At 40.2% G+C, this 18,581-nt stretch overlaps 1 protein-coding gene across 1 annotated transcript in view; it reads right to left on the bottom strand.

The window, feature by feature from the left end:
• Nucleotides 1-445: 445 nt before the first annotated feature.
• The window catches only part of OXCT1 (3-oxoacid CoA-transferase 1), a 90,782-nt gene continuing 72,646 nt past the window's right edge, over nt 446-18,581 (bottom strand). The window contains exons 15-17 of the mRNA XM_075526758.1: nt 13,700-13,780; nt 11,634-11,735; nt 446-4,283 (exon numbers count right to left, since the gene is read on the bottom strand). Of these exons, the coding sequence (XP_075382873.1) occupies nt 4,248-4,283; nt 11,634-11,735; nt 13,700-13,780 (219 nt within the window). The 3' untranslated portion in view covers nt 446-4,247. The remainder of the gene's footprint in view (nt 4,284-11,633; nt 11,736-13,699; nt 13,781-18,581) is intronic.

The raw sequence follows: 18,581 nt of genomic DNA on the forward strand, positions 1-18,581 counted from the left end.
ATTTGTCTTCATGTGCCATCTAGTACTATTTTCAGAGTGCAGCCACACACTAACATCAATGACTAACATCTCAAATGCTATAATTTCTACAGCAGTTTTAATCAAAAGGTAAAAAATCACTTCTCTAAGGACTACATATGTAGTCCATTATTGACTTGATTGAAAAACAAGTAATTACAAAAATGAATGTGATAATTATGTTTGAGATTGACCCAACAGAGACAACAGTGAGAAGAGAGAACATGCAGAAAAGTCCAGCTGTTCGCTGAGTTTCAAGCTTTGTTATTTCTGTTTATCAAATCCCTCCACCTTCAGCCAAGACCTTGAGGTTTTTGCATGTGCTGAGGTGTGACATCCTGGTGTGAACATGAAATAATCTTTTACTGCTCCTAATGGCAGAACAGAACACCATGAAAAATTGTAACAATAGATGAAATCTGAGATTTTTAATCTTTATTTTATTGTTTTGCAAATACATAGGACTTTGACGTTTAGTTTGCAGAGCTTACAGTACAACTACATTTTCTATAATATTTCATTTTTTTGCTTTTTCAGGGACAAAAGTCAATAAAATATAAAGTGATATAAGTCCAATGTGATAATATAGTAGAATCATCACCTTCTTCAGGACAAAGAGTACCAACTGTCCTTGTCTTGTGAAGTGCTGTCAAGCAGGGGATGATCTCAGTGATGTCCCAATAAACCTTCATGCATACCATCAACCACCGAAGAGGAACGAGAAGCTCTCATCCCTGTAATACCGCTCATCACAACTACTGCTCAGAGTATACCTTACTTACGAACCACATTTGTGTCCACAGAGAGGGAAATACTTAGGAGTGCATTAATTTCTAATTCTACTTTACAAATCAATTTAAAAAGTGGAGTCACAGCTTGCTGCAATTAGCTTGTGCGGACACATGACGTTTTCATAACAATACCAATATTCTACCACAATATATTGCCCTCAAGATTAAAAAAATTCAAGTGTGACATACAGATATTTGCACCGCTGCTGTATACAGAGAGAGCCTGTTCTCCTTTCTTCCCCAGTTTTCAGCACCATATTGACTTCTGCTCCCTTTCATTAACACTGATACAAGTAAAAGAAGACACAGAACTCATATCCAGCATGTATGACAGTCTTCAAGTACTCTTCCACACTCTTGATCAAGTGTGATCCCCAAGCTGAAGAGAAAAAATAACCTGTTGCACAGACCTTAGCTGGTTATTCCTCACAACATCCCTGTGAGGTAGGAAGAAAAATATCCCCTTTACCAGCAACAGGAGACAAGGCAGAGAGCACAGATGACATTTTTCAAGGCAGTAAGTGGAGAACTGGAAAAGCTGAAACTTAGGAGTTCTCGGCTCCTAATTCTTTGCTTCAGGAATCAAGGCGCTGAATATCCCCAGACATTATCCGGTCATTAGTCTTTTTATAGCCATGTATTAATGACAACAATGGCTTCTGTGCGTATGCCAGCAAAGCATAGTTCTATGGCAGAAGCAGCATACACCTGATGCTGCCCTCAGACGCTTCCCTGTACTTTATATATGTCAACAAATGTTCACTGTAATTAACTCATCAGCCCTACGACTAATGTAACATAGGTAACTGCGATAGATCAACATTTCATTTATAGATTTCTTTAAGACTTCCCCAACTATTTAAATATATTTTTTTCCTCTGGATAAGTTAATAGTAACTACCTTCCCCTGTATAATAGTTTTAATACTCCTCCCCTAAAACCAGCATCCATTCTGGGTACTCTCTCTGAGAGCTTTGAGTGACAATGAACAAGACACCTTCAGGGATCACACCCATCCCCTCAGAGTAGCTCTTCACCCATCCCTGGCCCTGAAGGCAAAGACAGGCACCTTTTGCTGCGTACAGCACCACACGGGTCAGAATTGTCACTGAAGTGTCTTTATGGATGGGGGAAGAGGTCTCTGGGCTGCTCTATCCAAAACCAAAACTGTTTCGTACTGAGCTAAAATAGAGCCAACTTCTGTTATACAGAGACTTTTAATCTGCAAAACCTCTGTGAGCAGAACTTCAGACCACCTCCACAGCAATAGAAATGGCCAAATTTTAAGAAAGTAACTTGTTTGGAATGACTGAATAATGTAAGAAATACACGTAAATAGAGAAAACAGGTGAAAATGAAAGCTAGGTAAAAACTAACTTGTGCTAATCCTAGGTTAAGATATTCTGGAGCACTTTGATCAAGGTACTTTCAAGTCTTGCATGCAAATTACCTATCAACCAAATCACTTGTATACATTTAATCATGAAATTAGCACTAGTCTTTGTACAATACATTTCTTTCCCATGGGCTCAGCATCAGGTATTGCCTACACAATCAGGCTATACAATGTCCTACCACCAATTAGCACCCATAAATTTAAGTCATACAACTTAGTATTATGGCAGTACTTTTGTACTAGCATAAAGGTGCTTACAAAGGCATTTTGTTTATTCCTGTGTGGGAAGAAGGATAATCTATTCTGGTACTGACAAGAGATTATCAAAGCATTGTTTAGAGTAAGTGCAACTAAACAAAATAATCTCTCTAATCAAAACAGTTTTACTGCTGTAAAACCCACGTGTGGATGAAGACAAATTTTATAACTGTCCCATGAAAGAGAAGCATTTCTTATTTTAGAATGGAAAAATGCAGTACAAAGGCTAGTACAGGAGCTAAGTATTGCAGGATTTTCCTATCTGGTTCCCTAGAAAAGTGTTACATTCCTTCCACAACACACACTGACTAGGGTGAATACTTTATCCATCTAGTATTACAGTGCCCTTCTACACCATATCCCAACACTGCTTATCACATGTATGATAGGCATATATATATATTTATTTGTGCATCTACATTTTACGTGGTTTTTAGTCACTTAATCTGCTCCAGTCCTGATGTCAAACATTATGTCAGGAATTATTTTAACTGAAGTGTTTTATGTGTTCCTATTTATATGAGTGACAGAAACCATTATATTTGAAGAGAACACTGTATTTTAGGAAATGCGGATTTCCAGTCAATTCATGCTGTGTAAAATAAAGACATACTGTGCTGATTTGGGATGTGAGATCTAATGTTGTCATATTACCTATCTGCAAAAATAACAGTAGTTTTGTAATTAATAACAGTGAAAGGAAGATCTCTATCAAATAGCAGAAACAGTATGAGAGAATTACTTTTCATTTTGATTGTCTCATGGCATTCATTCTAGTTATCATGAGTTTGGGTTCCAAACTCTTTAGTTTTTGCCGATGCCTGGATCAGCAAGTGGTGCAAACTTATTGGTTTTACCCTTAACCAACCTTATTCCCTTCAGAAGAATCTTCCAAGTGCCCACAACATTCTCTTCCCCTGTTTCTCTATGTAACACTGGAAGGACAGACCTCACTCCAGAAACAATCTTCATTTGCCTTTGAATGGGGGCTTGGGAGAAGGATTATATCTGGAGAATACGAGTGGTTCACATGGGACAGTTGTGCAGCCACCAGTTGTCTGCATGGGGATGGAGTCTTTTTAATCTTCCTCCTTCACACTAGCCCCATTCTAGTTTGTATGATTTAAATAGAAGGGGTCAGAGTTGGACTTTGGGAGATGTAGATTTCTTAATGCCAACAGACACACACTGTGGAAACAGCAGATACATTCAGGGCTAAGGACCCAGTTATTTCCACCAGTATAAACAGTTTTCTCACAGACTCATTAAAAGGTTCAGGAAAAGGGAAGCCCATATTCCTGATGTCTCTCTACAGCTGCGTACATTTGATATAGACCACTCCAGAAAAAAACCCCACACCTTTACAGGAGAATGGATGTGTTAAGCGCTGTCGTTCCGGAGCAATGGAGTGACTTGTAAGTTTAATTACATCAAGAAAAGCAGAGGCAATCACAAGTTTTGCATGGTCATTTTCTGAATCTGTAAAAAATGTAGTACGTGGCAGAGAGACTACAAAGCATTTTTTGACAATGTTCATTAACATTTTAGTATAACATTCAAAATTTAGGGAACAAATTTACTCTTCCATTAAAATTGGTAATGCTATGAAAGTAAAATACAATTTAGGCTGATAGTCACAGGCTGTGTTTAACTATCTGGAAACTACTTACAAAGCCCTTAAAAAAAAAAAAGTAAAATTGCAAAACAGTCATCGATTTCTCTTCACTGAGCTCCCATTTGGAAACAAGCCTTCTGGCAAGTTAAGCCCAGTCTGTATTTCACGTTTAAATCTGCCTCATTGGTATTAGTTTTGGCGAAACCTAGCAAAAGGAGGGAAAAAACACAACAGTTGGCATACAGATATAGCAGTACAACCCACTGTTCACTTCCACCTCTATCAACTATGTGCCACTGAAGATTAGAGACACTGTATTTATTTAAACGGATGTATTTCCAATATTTCAGAGATAAACACTCCCACAACTAAATTTTTTGATGCAGGAATACAACAGCATCCAGCCTCTAAACTTCATTTATTTTGAGCTGGGTTATTGATTTAAGAATGCAAGCAGATTGAACTTGGACAGCTGAACCTGTACTTGCCCCTGCTAACTGCATGGTCTTCTCGGATGGCTTCCAATGCCCACAGAAAGGATAGCTGAACTCAGGTGAAGCAGCTCCTCAATTATACAGCATATAGGATGGTGCATGGACATAACTCAAAAATAGGCTGTGGCTTAGTTAATGCACTGGCCTATAAATGGTCATAGTTTGTGTACAGTGGGGCTACGCTTGCCATGAACAGCAATAGGAGAGATAGCTGCAGATGGGCAACGGCTTCAGCCATCACCTTGTAATCCACTTGCATTCACGCATCAATACACTGAATGAGGTAGAGGCAACAAAACAGATTATATTCAATATATGATTGAATCGCCACTGCAGTATTAAAACAAGCATGACAAGGAATCTTAAACTGATGATTTCCCTTCTTTGTTCAATAGCCAAGTTCATTCTGCTTTTCCTCCTCCCCCACCAGGAGACGGGATGCTGTCTGTCGATGCAGGGTCTGTGCAGAAGTAGTCAACTGAGTTTTGGAACATGCATATCAGCAGGGGATATACAATTAAATGTATATGTATATTATACACATACTGTACCTATAGTATATGTATACATTTGATTTCATTATTTGTTTGATGATGATATAATTCTATACTTCTAATTTTACCTATTTTTTAAAAATTTGCCTTCTTCCATTCACATTCATTTGATTTGTTTGATGATGATATAGTTTAATACTTCTAATTTTACATTTTTTTTCTTTAAACTTGCCTTTTTCCATTCACATTTATTTTTGTGTGAGGACACACTTATGTATTCTATTATTTTAATTCCATATACTCATAAAAATCAATTAGTGATATTATGAGATATCCAGCAGACCAAAAATAAAACACAGTAAGCCTAAATAGGAAACTAGATCAGGAAAGAAGGTGTAAATGGGAACAATACAGAGAAGACTTTGAAGAGTAGCAATGGTTAACATTTGGTTGAACCCTGACTGCAGGTCTACACAAATACCCCAAGGAAAAGCTCTCCACAGAAGATCCAAGCCTCTTTAAATATCTCTTGTTTCCAGCCCTATTTAAATAGGTACCCCAGGATGAAGATCAAAAATAACTCATGTGATCTTACTTGTGCAGGATGAAAAACAGTTCCACAAATAATCTGGCTCCTAGTTAATTAATGTGTCCCACTGAAACATCACATACTGCATTCTTTCTGCCTCTTTATCCCATCTTTTTCACTTAACAGTACTGAAACAAGCTAACTCATGAAAGAAAGATATACAAGCATTAAAGCATTAAAGCCTCTTTCTTTTAGAGATACAGGGCTGTATTTCCTGTACCAGTTAATTTCTACGTTATCCTTACTCCATCCACTATATATCATCATTTATAACCTTATGAGAATAGCCACCAAGGAAAGCTTAGTCCATGAAGAATGTGTTTACTCTATCAAATACTAATGAAATGTTTTCAGTGGATGGAAACTGTTCATTGATTTTTCAAAGTTGTGTGTGAACTAGGATAATAAATAGATGTAATAGGTACAAGTGTAGAGGAGCTGGAGAAACTCCCTGAGTGCACCAGCATTCCTGGACTAGTTCCAGAAATCTTTCAACATTTCTGACTCCAAGTGCCTATATGCCTTACATAATTTGGGCCCATTTCTGCCTCACCCAGGGATGGTTCCATTGAGGTAAAGGCAAAAACTAGAGGATGAAGACAGCACCATTAAAATCTGTATTCTGCAAATAATGACAAAAGGCAATTACTGGAGGACATTATTGTTTTTCCACTGTTGTAGATTTTGGTGCCATCAAAACCTCAAGAGTTTTACATTTGAATGAGCATATTACATTAAATGTAGTGTCTGCACATCTGATGCTAACAGCTGTCATTTGTGAGCACCACTATCCCCTTCAGAAAGGGTCTGATCCCCATGAGTGCTGAAGTGCCACAATGACTGCTGAAGATAATAGAGGTGGCGAGAACCCAGCACCACTCAGAACTGGACCCAAATACAAGTGTTTGCTCTAAATAAAATGTGATTAAATAAGCAAAAAAATGCTAACATAACAAAAGGGATGGTTTCTGCTTGGAAAACACGGACTAATCAAGTCTGAAATGCAGAAAGCCCCCTGAGTCCACTGCTTTAAATCCCAGTAGAGTCAGCCAATTCAGTAACACCCTGTGCTAACAGCTGTCCTGGTTTTGGCTGGGATAGAGTTAATTTTCTTTTCAGTAGCTGATATAGTGCTGTGGTTTGGATTTAGTATGAGAATAATGTTGATAACATACTGATGATTTAGTTGTTGCTAAGCAGTGTTTACACTGGTTAAGGACTTGTCAGCTTCCCATGCTCTGCCAGGTGCGCAAGAAGCTGGGAGGGGGCACAGCCAGGACAGCTGACCCCAACTGGCCAAAGGGCTATTCCATACCATATGGCATCATGCTCACTATAGAAACTGGGGGGCATTGCCCAGGGGGCAGCGATCGCTGCTCGGGGACTGGCTGCGTGTCAGTTGGCAGGTGGTGAGTGGTTGCATCACTTGGTTTTTTTTCATTTTTCCCTCGGTTTTGTTCCTCCTCTCTCTTTCCCTCTCTTGTTATTTCCCTTTTCATTACAATTTATTACTATTATTATTTTATTTTATTTCAATTATTAAACTGTTCTTATCTCAGCCCACAAGTGAGAGAGAGAGAGAGAGAGAGAGAGAGAGAGAGCGCAGCTGCACAGTGCTTAGTTGCCAATGGGGGTTAAACCACGACACAGCACAGCATTGGGTAAGGGCTGAATGTGCTTAATGAAGACTATTTTACAGTACACAGCCGCAGAATTGCTACTTTCTTCCAGTACCTCCTAAGCAACACATTCTTAATATTATTTCACTTACAGGAAGAACAGCTTATCTTGTAAACTTCATAATACTTTGCTAATGTCGAACAGGTAAGAAGGTGTACTGGGGCAGTCCTGTACACAGCCTCTGAACTGGTAAGAGGACACATGGCCTCAGCGACTCCATGCAATTCAAGCTTGTTGCCTTTCTGATTTCCAAGCCCAAACCACCCTTGTCAGCTACACAAACAGCCCTATGCTTATTTCATTATGTTTCTTTGTAGCAAGCAGTTCTTTCAAGGCCTTATTCTGAATAATACTAAGCCTTAATAACTTTTAATGACCTTATCAGGTGTGCAAAAGCAAGTTATTGTTAAAAAATGTAAAAACAGCTCTTCAAAAAAAAAAAAAAGTCCAGTGTTAGCATATTTGTTAAAATAACAGAAGTTGCTTATCCCTTATTAACTCCTAATTATTTCAAATTGCAGATAAAAGCAAACCACAATTCCAGCATCAGCTTTTGTACAAAAATCTGTTCCTAATGTGACTTTTGCAGTGGGGGTGATTGATCAGGAAAAAACACAACATCCATTTAAAAATGGACTCAATCCTGCAACAGTCTGTTTCCTCAAAGGGAAATGTACTTCCAGAAAATAAAACCATATCCTCTTTTATTCTGTACTCACTGGCTTGAACTTAGACAGTCAATTTCTTTTTAAACATACGCTAGTCAATTGCTATTCAACTACCCAATGTTTCCTTGGCAGATGTTATCTTTTAAGATCATTTTGTACAACTAAGCTTTTACATTAAGAAAAAAAAAAAAGATGGGGGAGGGCATGGGGAATTTTTACCCAGACAGACTTATCCTGATTATTTTTATAATAAAATACACCTGCAAAAGTATGGTTCTCAGTCTGTTCTCTCACAGTCTCATCAACAGCATAAGCCAGTACAAGCCCAAACAGATTACCTGCCAAGGTGATCTATATGCTAGGCTACAGCAAATGTGATTCAAGCATGCAAGATAAGCCAACGCTCTGTCTTCACAGCACAGTAAAATGGAGTGCAAATTGCTTATTTTTGATATGATGCCAGTCTATAATGAAGATTGTTGACTCTAAGTCACCTTTTCTTCGACATTTTGTTGTTGCAAATGTCCTTTAGGAGGTGTTTTTCCAAATAAGTAAGCAGGCTGTGAAAACGGGATTGTATAATCAAGTATGTCTCAAAGAAAGCCATATAGGCTATAAAGCGCTCCTCTCCAAAAAGGAGTAGTCTGCATGGGGAGACATAGTTGTGTATAAAGGTACAGCCATCCCTTAAAATCTCACTTGTAATGAACCTAGAGAGACGTTTGTTTTAGTTCAAATCATTCACTGCATCCACTGAAAAAAGCTACTAGAAAACAGTCAGCTCCTCATTTTCCACCTATTAGTTCTGTTTCAAACTAGCAAAACATATGATCCAAAAAACCTGCTTTTACTGTAGCAATACAATATCACTAAAGTTCCTGCCACCGATATAAACAAGAACAAGATGTCTCATTCAGTGAACATAAATAATCACAAGCACAACTGTTACTCTTGCAAGGAAGCCTGAGGCAGTCTTGAAATGTGGAAAAAAGGATCAAGGATGCTGCTTTCTGAACAAATGCCTATCGCAATGCTCAAATCTCTATTTTCTGAACTTCCAAACTAAGTGAAGGAGCTGTAGGTGTTCGCTGTGTATGAAAATCAGGCCATCAAGGGTCCAGTATTACGTGACAGTGACCTAGCCCTTCTGTCACAGATGCCAACAGAAGTTTTGGTAAGGACTTCAATGAGAGGAGGACTGGGTCACTGTGGCTTGGAAACATTCTTGGGGGGGGGGGGGGGGGGGGGCGGGAGAAGAAAGGAAGAGCTAGTGCTCTTCCATGCCACCGCTTTAATAAACAGATCATTGTGGTTCATGCTTTCCTCTGTAGCGCTGCAGATTATTTCAGGCACTTTTGGAACTACCAATCAGTAGGTAACGCTGACCCCTGCACATACCTTTGCAGACGTACATGCTTTGCAACCAAGCATTGCTTTGCAAGCATTTATGCAAGCCACATGCTTTCAAGGTAAGTTTATGAAAGTGCATAAACCAAGAAGCATCTACATTTTGCACACCCACAGCTCCTTTAGTGCAGCTCATGATTTCATGCATGACCACAGCAGCCATACAAAGCAGACTGTGCTGGAGTTTGCCTTCAGGAGAACTAGGAAATGGTGCCTGTGAAGTGTCCCTTCCTGATCCCAGTGAAACAGATCCCAGGGACCTAGATGGTGGATTGTTGCAATACCTCTCATCAATTCCTAACTTCAGGCTATCCTAAAGATTCAAAATTTATACCCCTTCTTTGTAACATTTACAGGAAAGCACTAAGGGACAGTGGGTGGTGCTAATCTTTTCTTTGGTCCTAATAGTCTTGCCCTATCATATCCACCATGCTGCTGCAAAGCTTAAATGCATAGCCCATCATTTTAAGCTTATCACTTCTTTCTCTTAACTCTTTGGTTGCTTCTGCTTTCATTGCCTTGAGCATAGGCTGCTGGACTTTACTTTGGATGACACACACTCAGTTAAATACACATATATTGGTCACCTGAACCAAAAAGAAGCCAACTCCTTCCAAACAAGCAGGTGTGGAACTCGTAAGAACTGGTGTCTTCTGACAACAAAAGTCCTTTCCTGTAGTTTCAGTCTATTTAAATGCTTACTAAACATAGCACCTTCAAATTCATCATGAAGTTAATCCCCAAATTAAATATGCAAGAACAAAACAAAGTGACTGACTGCAATAGATACAAACCTACAATGTCATTTTTATGTTTTAATTTTCGATGTTAGCTGTTTGACAGGCTGATCAGCTGAAGAAAAAAAAAGTCCTGACATTATCGAAGTTTTAAAAAATTGATCATTTTTTCCTAAATCACAGTCAGAAGCTGAATGAATAATTTCTTTTGCACACAGAATTGCTGAATATGGAAGGTTGCTTCCACTGTAAATTAAAAAATAATAATGACTTCCATAAAATGTTACATGGAAAAATAATAATGGAGCAAAGCGATTTTGTAGCAGTTTCCTGCACTCTGCAGTTGCAGGTCACTCGTCTTTAACCAAACAATTTTTCTCAGATAAAGGAATATATTTTCAGAATTGAACAGCTCTTTATTTAAAGTATTTAAAACTCCACAAGAAAAACATACACTATCATATTTAGTTATCAGAAATGCTCTCTTATGGACACAGGGAATGAATGAAATTCCACAGGCTCATTGCTCAGAATGTTTTACTTACTGCCAATAGTATGGTCAAAGCCTTAATAACAAACTCTTTCACATATTAACTGCTCTGCAACCTTTCAATTATGTGCCCTAGCCCTGCCATGAAACTCTGCAAAGAGGAAGAGTATTGCACTTTATTACGAAATATTCCCCAACTATTTTTACAGCACAATTTGTATACTGTCATACTTGCTGTCCTCGCCAAAGAAGGGCTGACCTGCCCCAAAAGACTTCACAACACAGAAGAAAAAATTTTGTAATGTGCATGTAGGAGAAGGCCATGAAGAAACTATATGTTATCAACCACACATATGCAATCAGTTACAATCTAGTGTGCTACAGGCTTTCCATTAGTAAGCCAGTTTTCTGTTAGCATTAAGTAAGACTTAAGCATGAATGTGAAGGTCAAAAGGCAGTGGCTTTCTGGATTAATGCAGAGAGTAAGTTTCATTCATACAAGGCAATGGGAGAGAAAAAGCAAAGATATCAACAGTAGAGCATTTAATTGATTGGCACTAGTTAACACAGACTGCACACATGTAGTCACCCCTGTTGAGAAGCCTCACAACCCCACCTAAAGATAGCATGAAAACTTAGCAGCAGAGAGTTAGGTAAACTAATTTGTACCCTGAAAAAAAAATATTCATCCACCTCTCAGATATGAATCAGCTCCCCTCTTCAAAGCATCATAAAAGTTCCCTTTCCACACTGTCCTTTTACTCTTAGTCATTTTTCCATCTCTTCTGTTTTTCCTAGCTTCTAATGCTTCCAATATAATCATACTAGATTAGCCCTAAATTATCTTCTTATTTTCATTGTAAATCCCACAGGTAATCTACCCAGCCCTTATCTACAAGGAGGAAACTTACTGTGTCTACAAGTCTTCGTGTGATAAGTATTTGTAGAAAATATTTGTTCTGACACCAGACTAACTATATTTGTAAAATGACTTACTGTGAAGTCACAGCCAGTGCTTTTCTTGATATCATCCACTGTCAGTCCTTCCCAGATTTCCACAAGGGTCAATCCTTTCTTCTTGTCCACATCAAACACAGCCTGTCAAACAGCACACAATTAATTTTTTATTATCAAAGCAGAAAATGAGGATGTAATACTCTACAAAATGGTGTGCTGAAGTAGGTAGTGTTCCCTCAGTAACAAAAGATGCCATTATCAATTGGTTTCACTTTTCACTTTTCTGACTGACCAATAAAGATTTCTGCTACATTTATTTGTACCTGAAAGAATCTAAAATATGAGATGTGTTAGTTTTGTGGGAAAAATATGCAACTGTTTCTCACTGCATGAAATGAGGACCATGCCTCTTGCTCCAATCTGGTGAGAATTGGGAGGTCCAGAGGAAAGGGCTGCAATGTTCTTTGCTGCACAACAATGCTCACCAAGAGATCATGAAGGAAAACAGGAAAAGACAATGTCTCCCTTGTTCTTCTATTTCATTTTGAGGCCAGTGGACAGGTACAGAGTAGTTGATCACCTTCGTCAGACTATAAGCTTCTCCAACAGCTACTGCACACCCAGTGCAAATTTTAGTATTTTCAGAAACTAGCAATGAAAGACAAGATTTCCTGTTGTATTTTTAATAGAAAGCCTGGGAGGAAGTGGCTGAAGGAGCAAAGGCTGTTCTTTCTGATGTCTCCATACAATATGCTTTCCACTTCCAAAGCTCACAAGCGCATCAAATAAAAACACCTATAAATGATGTGCACTTTAATGGGGCCTACCAGAAGGAGATACAGAGGTTGCAAGCTAGTTGCCAGGGAAACCATAAAGTCTATAGTCATTTTCCTTAAAAAAAAAGTCAGTAGCAAAAGACTGGTGAAGATTGAAATGGAAGTGAAGTCTTAAGCTCATCAAAGAAGTGTACTAAAGTTCAGCTGTCCTCTGGGCACATGAGACCGATTTATGGGACTGAAAAACAATAGTTCCTCTAAGTCTTAAAAGAGAAGCTGGGCATAAGGAACATACACACTAGCTTCCTAGTGTGGAAACAATTTGCAACACTACCTAAGTACTGTTGTACATTTGTGTCACCTCCTAGTAAAGCAACCAGATCTGACAAGTGGTGACTCTTAGAGAAATTTCTGCTTGTTGTTTACTTTCTATCGGTCCTTGTTCAGTTTCATTTTTTTGTACCTTACATTTGTATGTGGCCAGTTAGTAGAAGACTGGAAAAACTCCCACATTTTCATTTATTTTCCGTTGCTTTATGGAGGAAAAAAACCTTTAAGTTACAGTAGCAATATACCACCAGGAGAAAGCAAATTCTACATCAGCACCTTTGATGCATTTTACTTAGTATGACAATGGCTCACAGAGGGACTACTCTAAGCCCTTAAAAATGTAAACACTGATAATAAAAGGAGTATGATTACAGCAAAAACCTTAAGTCACTTATCCTTTGCTGAAAAGATCCATTACTGTACCTTGAGCAGCAGCAATATGAGATGCTCACATGTACAGGCACTGGTGAGTAAATTGCTTCACAAATGGAATCAAGTAAGGACAAAAGAATTAAAGCCCTGCTACAGCTACAGGTTGTGGTTCTCTGGAAGTCTGTAGTATACACCAAGGATACCTTGTACCAGCATGCCAATTGTCTGACATATATCTGCTACACAGTTGTTGCTCTGCTGGAAAAAAAATGAGCTGTGGTTACAGCTGTATTTGAGGACTTGCATCTCACATGGCAAATTTTCAGAAATACTCTGAGAAAAATAAGGAGATACACCCTTTGTATACTTCTCATGCGTGGCATGTTTGTTCTGAAGGTGTCTCAGAGTACGGTCTAGTATGCTAGATGTCAATGGTGAAAGCTTTAAAAGGAAAAGTATGAGTTCCCAGATCTCTGGAACTGAACTCCAAGGGAATCTTCGCCCTTCATTGGCAACAGATACTGAATATATTCTTCATTTATACTAAGCATTACTACTTTTACTGAGTCTCCCTTCTTAGGGATAGAGGAGGAAAGTATTGACAAGGAATCAAGAAAAGTACTTTACCTTCTCTGTAATGATGCGGTTTACACATTGTTTCCCAGTAAGTGGTAAACTGCACTTTTCCAAGATTTTATGGACATTGCCCTGTGTTTAACAATATACAGACAAACATTTATTTTCAAAAACAACACAACTTACTCAGAATTCAAATATGTACATGAAAATCACAGCTGTAGCTATTCAGTGTTATTGAAACATTCACTGTACTCAGAACACTCTTTGAATTCACTTCTATGGCAGATTACGTCTCTGGCAATTTGGAACAGTTATTACTTAAATCCCATATGTATGGAGATGGCTAGTAAGAATCTCACTGTACCACTGAGTGGGCTCCTGAGTTTATAAGTTCTGCATACTTCTGCTCAATAATTTGTCTTTCCTGCTGCAATGTGAGGTTAAGAGATACATGGGATCTCACTGATGACACATAAAGGACAAAAATTAGGGAAAGACATTAAGGGCACGACATTTCTCTGTCTTGTACTTTATCACAAACAGTATGTGCAGGATCAGCCATACACACAGGCATTTCAAATCCCCAGGGCCTCAGTGCACAGTCATGCTGTGAAAACAGTAAATCCAGTTTCTTTACCCACATTGAATTCCCATTCCCTCCATCTCTCCAGGAAAACCCAAAAGCAGACTGAGATGACTGCAACATACTCATCTTCAAGTGCTACACAGAAGTTACATATCTCTGTTTTAGACAGAACAAATTAGTATGCAAATGTAGTAGAAAAGAATGTATATATAGCAAATAGGATTTACTTCAAGGCACTTCCTTTTCTGGGACATCAAATGCCAGCTACTCTAAATCCTGGGAAAAATATTACCTAATGAGAAGACATAGCTTCTGACATAAAGCTGGGCAGGTAAGGTTTGGGTGGTAAGTTTTTTTGGTTTTTTTCCTTCTCCCCCCCCCCCCCTTCTTTTTTTTCTTCAGTTTTTTTAATAGGAGTTCACAGAATCACAGAATCACAGAATCATATAGGTTGGAAAAGACCTTTAAGATCATCGAGTCCAACCGTAAACCTAACACTGCCAAAAACCACCACTACACCATATCCCTAAGTACCTCATCCAAACGTCCTTTAAATACCTCCAGGGATGGCGACTCAACCACTTCCCTGGGCAGTCTGTTCCAAGGCTTGATAACCCTCTTGGTGAAGAAAAATTTCCTAATATCCAGTCTAAACCTCCCCTGGCGCAACTTGAGGCCATTTCCTCTTGTCCTATCACTTGTTACCTGGGAGAAGAGACCGACCCCCACCTCTCTACAACCTCCTTTCAGGTAGTTGTAGAGAGCGATGAGGTCTCCCCTCAGCCTCCTTTTCTCCAGGCTAAACAGTCCCAGCTCCCTCAGCCGCTCCTCATCAGACTTCTGCTCCAGACCCTTCACCAGCTTCGTTGCCCTTCTCTGTACGCGCTCCAGTACCTCAATGTCCCTCTTGTAGTGAGGGGCCCAAAACTGAACACAGTATTCGAGGTGCGGCCTCACCAGTGCCGAGTACAGGGGCACAATCACTTCCCTAGTCCTGCTGGCCACGCTATTTTTGATGCAGGCCAGGATGCCATTGGCCTTCTTGGCCGCCTGGGCACACTGCTGGCTCATATTCAGGCGGCTGTCAACCAACACCCCCAGGTCCTTCTCTGTCAGGCAGCTTTCCAGCCACTCTTCCCCAAGCCTGTAGCGTTGCATGGGGTTGCTGTGGCCCAAGTGCAGGACCTTGCACTTGGCCTTGTTAAACCTCATACAATTCACCCCAGCCCATCGATCCAGCCTGTCCAGGTCCCTCTGCAGAGCCTGCCTACCCTCCAGCAGATCAACACTCCCACACAACTTGGTGTCGTCTGCAAACTTACTGAGAGTGCACTCGATCCCTTCGTCCAGATCATTGATAAAGATGTTAAACAGAACTGGCCCCAACACCGAGCCCTGGGGAACACCGCTTGTGACCGGCCGCCAACCGGAGTAAACTCCATTCACCACCACTCTCTGGGCCCGGCCGTCCAGCCAGTTCTTTACCCAGCGAAGAGTACACCCGTCCAAGCCATGAGCAGCCAGTTTCTCCAGGAGAATGCCGTGGGAAACCGTGTCAAAGGCTTTACTGAAGTCTAGATAGACAACATCCACAGCCTTCCCCTCATCCACTAGGCGGGTCACCTTATCATAGAAGGAGATCAGGTTGGTCAAGCAGGACCTGCCTTTCCTGAACCCATGCTGGCTGGGCCTGATCCCCTGGTTATTCTCTACATGGCGTGTGATAGCACTCAGGATGATCTGCTCCATCAGCTTCCCCGGCACCGAGGTCAGGCTAACAGGCCTGTAGTTCCCCGGGTCCTCCTTCCGGCCCTTCTTGAAGATGGGTGTCACATTCGCTAATCTCCAGTCAGCAGGGACTTCCCCAGTTAGCCAGGACTGCTGGTAAATGATGGAAAGGGGCTTGGTGAGCACTTCTGCCAGCTCCTTCAACACTCTCGGGTGGATCTCATCAGGCCCCATAGACTTGTGAGTGTCTAAGTGGTGCAGCAGGTCACTCACCATTTCCCCCTGGATCATGGGGGCTCCAGTCTGGTCCCCGTCCCTATCTTCCAACTCCAGGGGCTGGGTACCCAGAGAACATTCGGCCCTGCTAATAAAGACTGAGGCAAAGAAGGCATTAAGTACCTCAGCCTTTTCCTCATCCTTGGTCACTGTGTTTCCTCCCACATCTACTAGGGGCTGGAGATTCTCCTTAGCTCTCCTTTTGCTGCTAATGTATTTGAAGAAGTGTTTTTTGTTGTCTTTTATAGCAGCAGCCAGTCTGAGCTCTAGCTCAGCTTTGGCCCTTCTAGTTTTCTCCCTGCACAGCCTCGCTACACCTTTGTAGTCCTCCTGAGTTGCCCGCCCCTTCTTCCAGAGGTCATAGACTCTCCTCTTTCTCCTCAGTTCGAGCCAGAGCTCTCTGGTCAGCCAGGCCGGTCTTCTTCCCCACCGGCTCGTCTTTCGGCACCTGGGGACAGCCCGCTCTTGTGCCTTTAGGACTTCCTCCTTAAAGAATGTCCAGCCTTCCTGGACCCCTTTGCCCATAAGAGCTGCCTCCCAGGGGACTCTGTCGACCAGTCTCCTAAACAGGCTGAAGTCCGCCCTCCGGAAGCCCAAGGTGGCAGTTTTGCCGACCCCCCTCGCCGCTTCTCCACGTATCAAAAACTCTATCATTTCGTGATCGCTCTGCCCAAGACAGCCTCCAACCATCACATCACTCACCAGTCCTTCTCTGTTGGTGAACAAATGGCTTTAAATCCTGCTAAGTGAATGTCAGCTGCAAGAGCTCTGAATGGATATAAAAGAGATGGATCACTACATTTTTAGCCAGTATTTGTAGGCATTTTACAGAGGTAGCATTAAGTGCACATTTCTCCCATCATCACATGCTTTTATTTTTTCTGTAATTATCAATTTTCAGTTATGTATTTCAAAACTCTCAGAGTACTACATGTCTCATTTTACCATCTGAATGCAATACTTTTTAAATTTACAATCATCACTTTGCCTTAAGGCTTAACATAAACTCAGGAACCATCTCTCAGCCAGTTTGACCCCTAAGTGATAACAAAATGAGCAATCCATGTGCTTTTGAATTTATCTTTTTCTGTGAAAAACCATTTCTTCATTCTAATTCTAAGTATACTGGCAAGATCCACATCTGGTGTCAAGGCAACTACTCTGATGAAACTCACTCACTCTTAATGAAAATAATGACTTGCGACAGTGTTACTTTCAATTGATCTACTTATATCTTGTCCATCTCAAGGACCTTCCTGCGCACTTTGCCTAAGAGCCAAGATTAATCTGTGCTATTTGTAATACCTTCAGTAATAGATCAGGTATACTTTTCAGCCATATGAAATGAAGTGTCTCTTCTTGGTACTCAATTGAGATTGAAATGCATGGGCTTGCAGAGGTGACAGCTTGAATGGCTCCTGTGACCCCGAGAACTGATACATTCCAGCTTTTTAACGCTTGAGCTGAAGATTATTGTATTACCAGTTAGTATTAAAGGCAACTTTTGGAAGACATCCATCAGGGCACTATCAGAATAGGAATCCAAATGGAACTGCATGAATCATTACTGTCTGAGTTTATAAGGGATTTGTTCAGACAAAAGAAAATACTGTTGTGTAGATACATAAAATCCTAAGGTGTTTCAGTTTGTTTTAAGCAAAAAATTATGTTGTTGAAGAACAAAAATGTCCTTAATCTTCCACAACACATTAAAATCAAAACTATTCACAATGATAAAAAGGAGTTTTCAATTCAGTGCTCCATGTTTCAGTCACATCCAAATCAAGTGCTTAAAACTAGCTTCCATTCTATTTTTCTGAATGGTGTAGACAACTCATTTCACATTGGGGAACAATTACCAGCCATTACTTTACTGTGTTTTGCAAAACATGTCAATGATGGTATGGGGGTAAGAACTTGACTTTTATTTCTCTTAGGCAGTATTTAGCAGATTAGGCACAGATGCAGGGTGACTAGAGATTAAATAACAACCTTACATTCTATTATTTTTCCTCATGGTTATAAACAAAAAAGTAATTTAGCAAAAAATACATTAAGAAATACCATAACAAATTAGCCTTAAGGTCCATTTGCCAAGTGTCTCACAGTGGCCTAAGCGTATAGAGGAAAAATTGAGCCACCCTTCCACAGGTATGCTCTCCTGGTTCCTGACATGCTGTGATGTATAGATCTCCTGAGCTAGAGACTGCTTCTGGGCAATGCTATTTAATTGTCACTGATGAACTTAACCCCATAAAACAGTTTAGTCCCCTTCATATAGACTTCATTCTTTGAGCTCCTGCATCATCCTGCCGATCATCCACAACTTCATTAGCTGGC

Source organism: Mycteria americana, chromosome Z (assembly GCF_035582795.1).
Source record: "Mycteria americana isolate JAX WOST 10 ecotype Jacksonville Zoo and Gardens chromosome Z, USCA_MyAme_1.0, whole genome shotgun sequence".
Lineage (NCBI taxonomy): Eukaryota > Metazoa > Chordata > Aves > Ciconiiformes > Ciconiidae > Mycteria > Mycteria americana.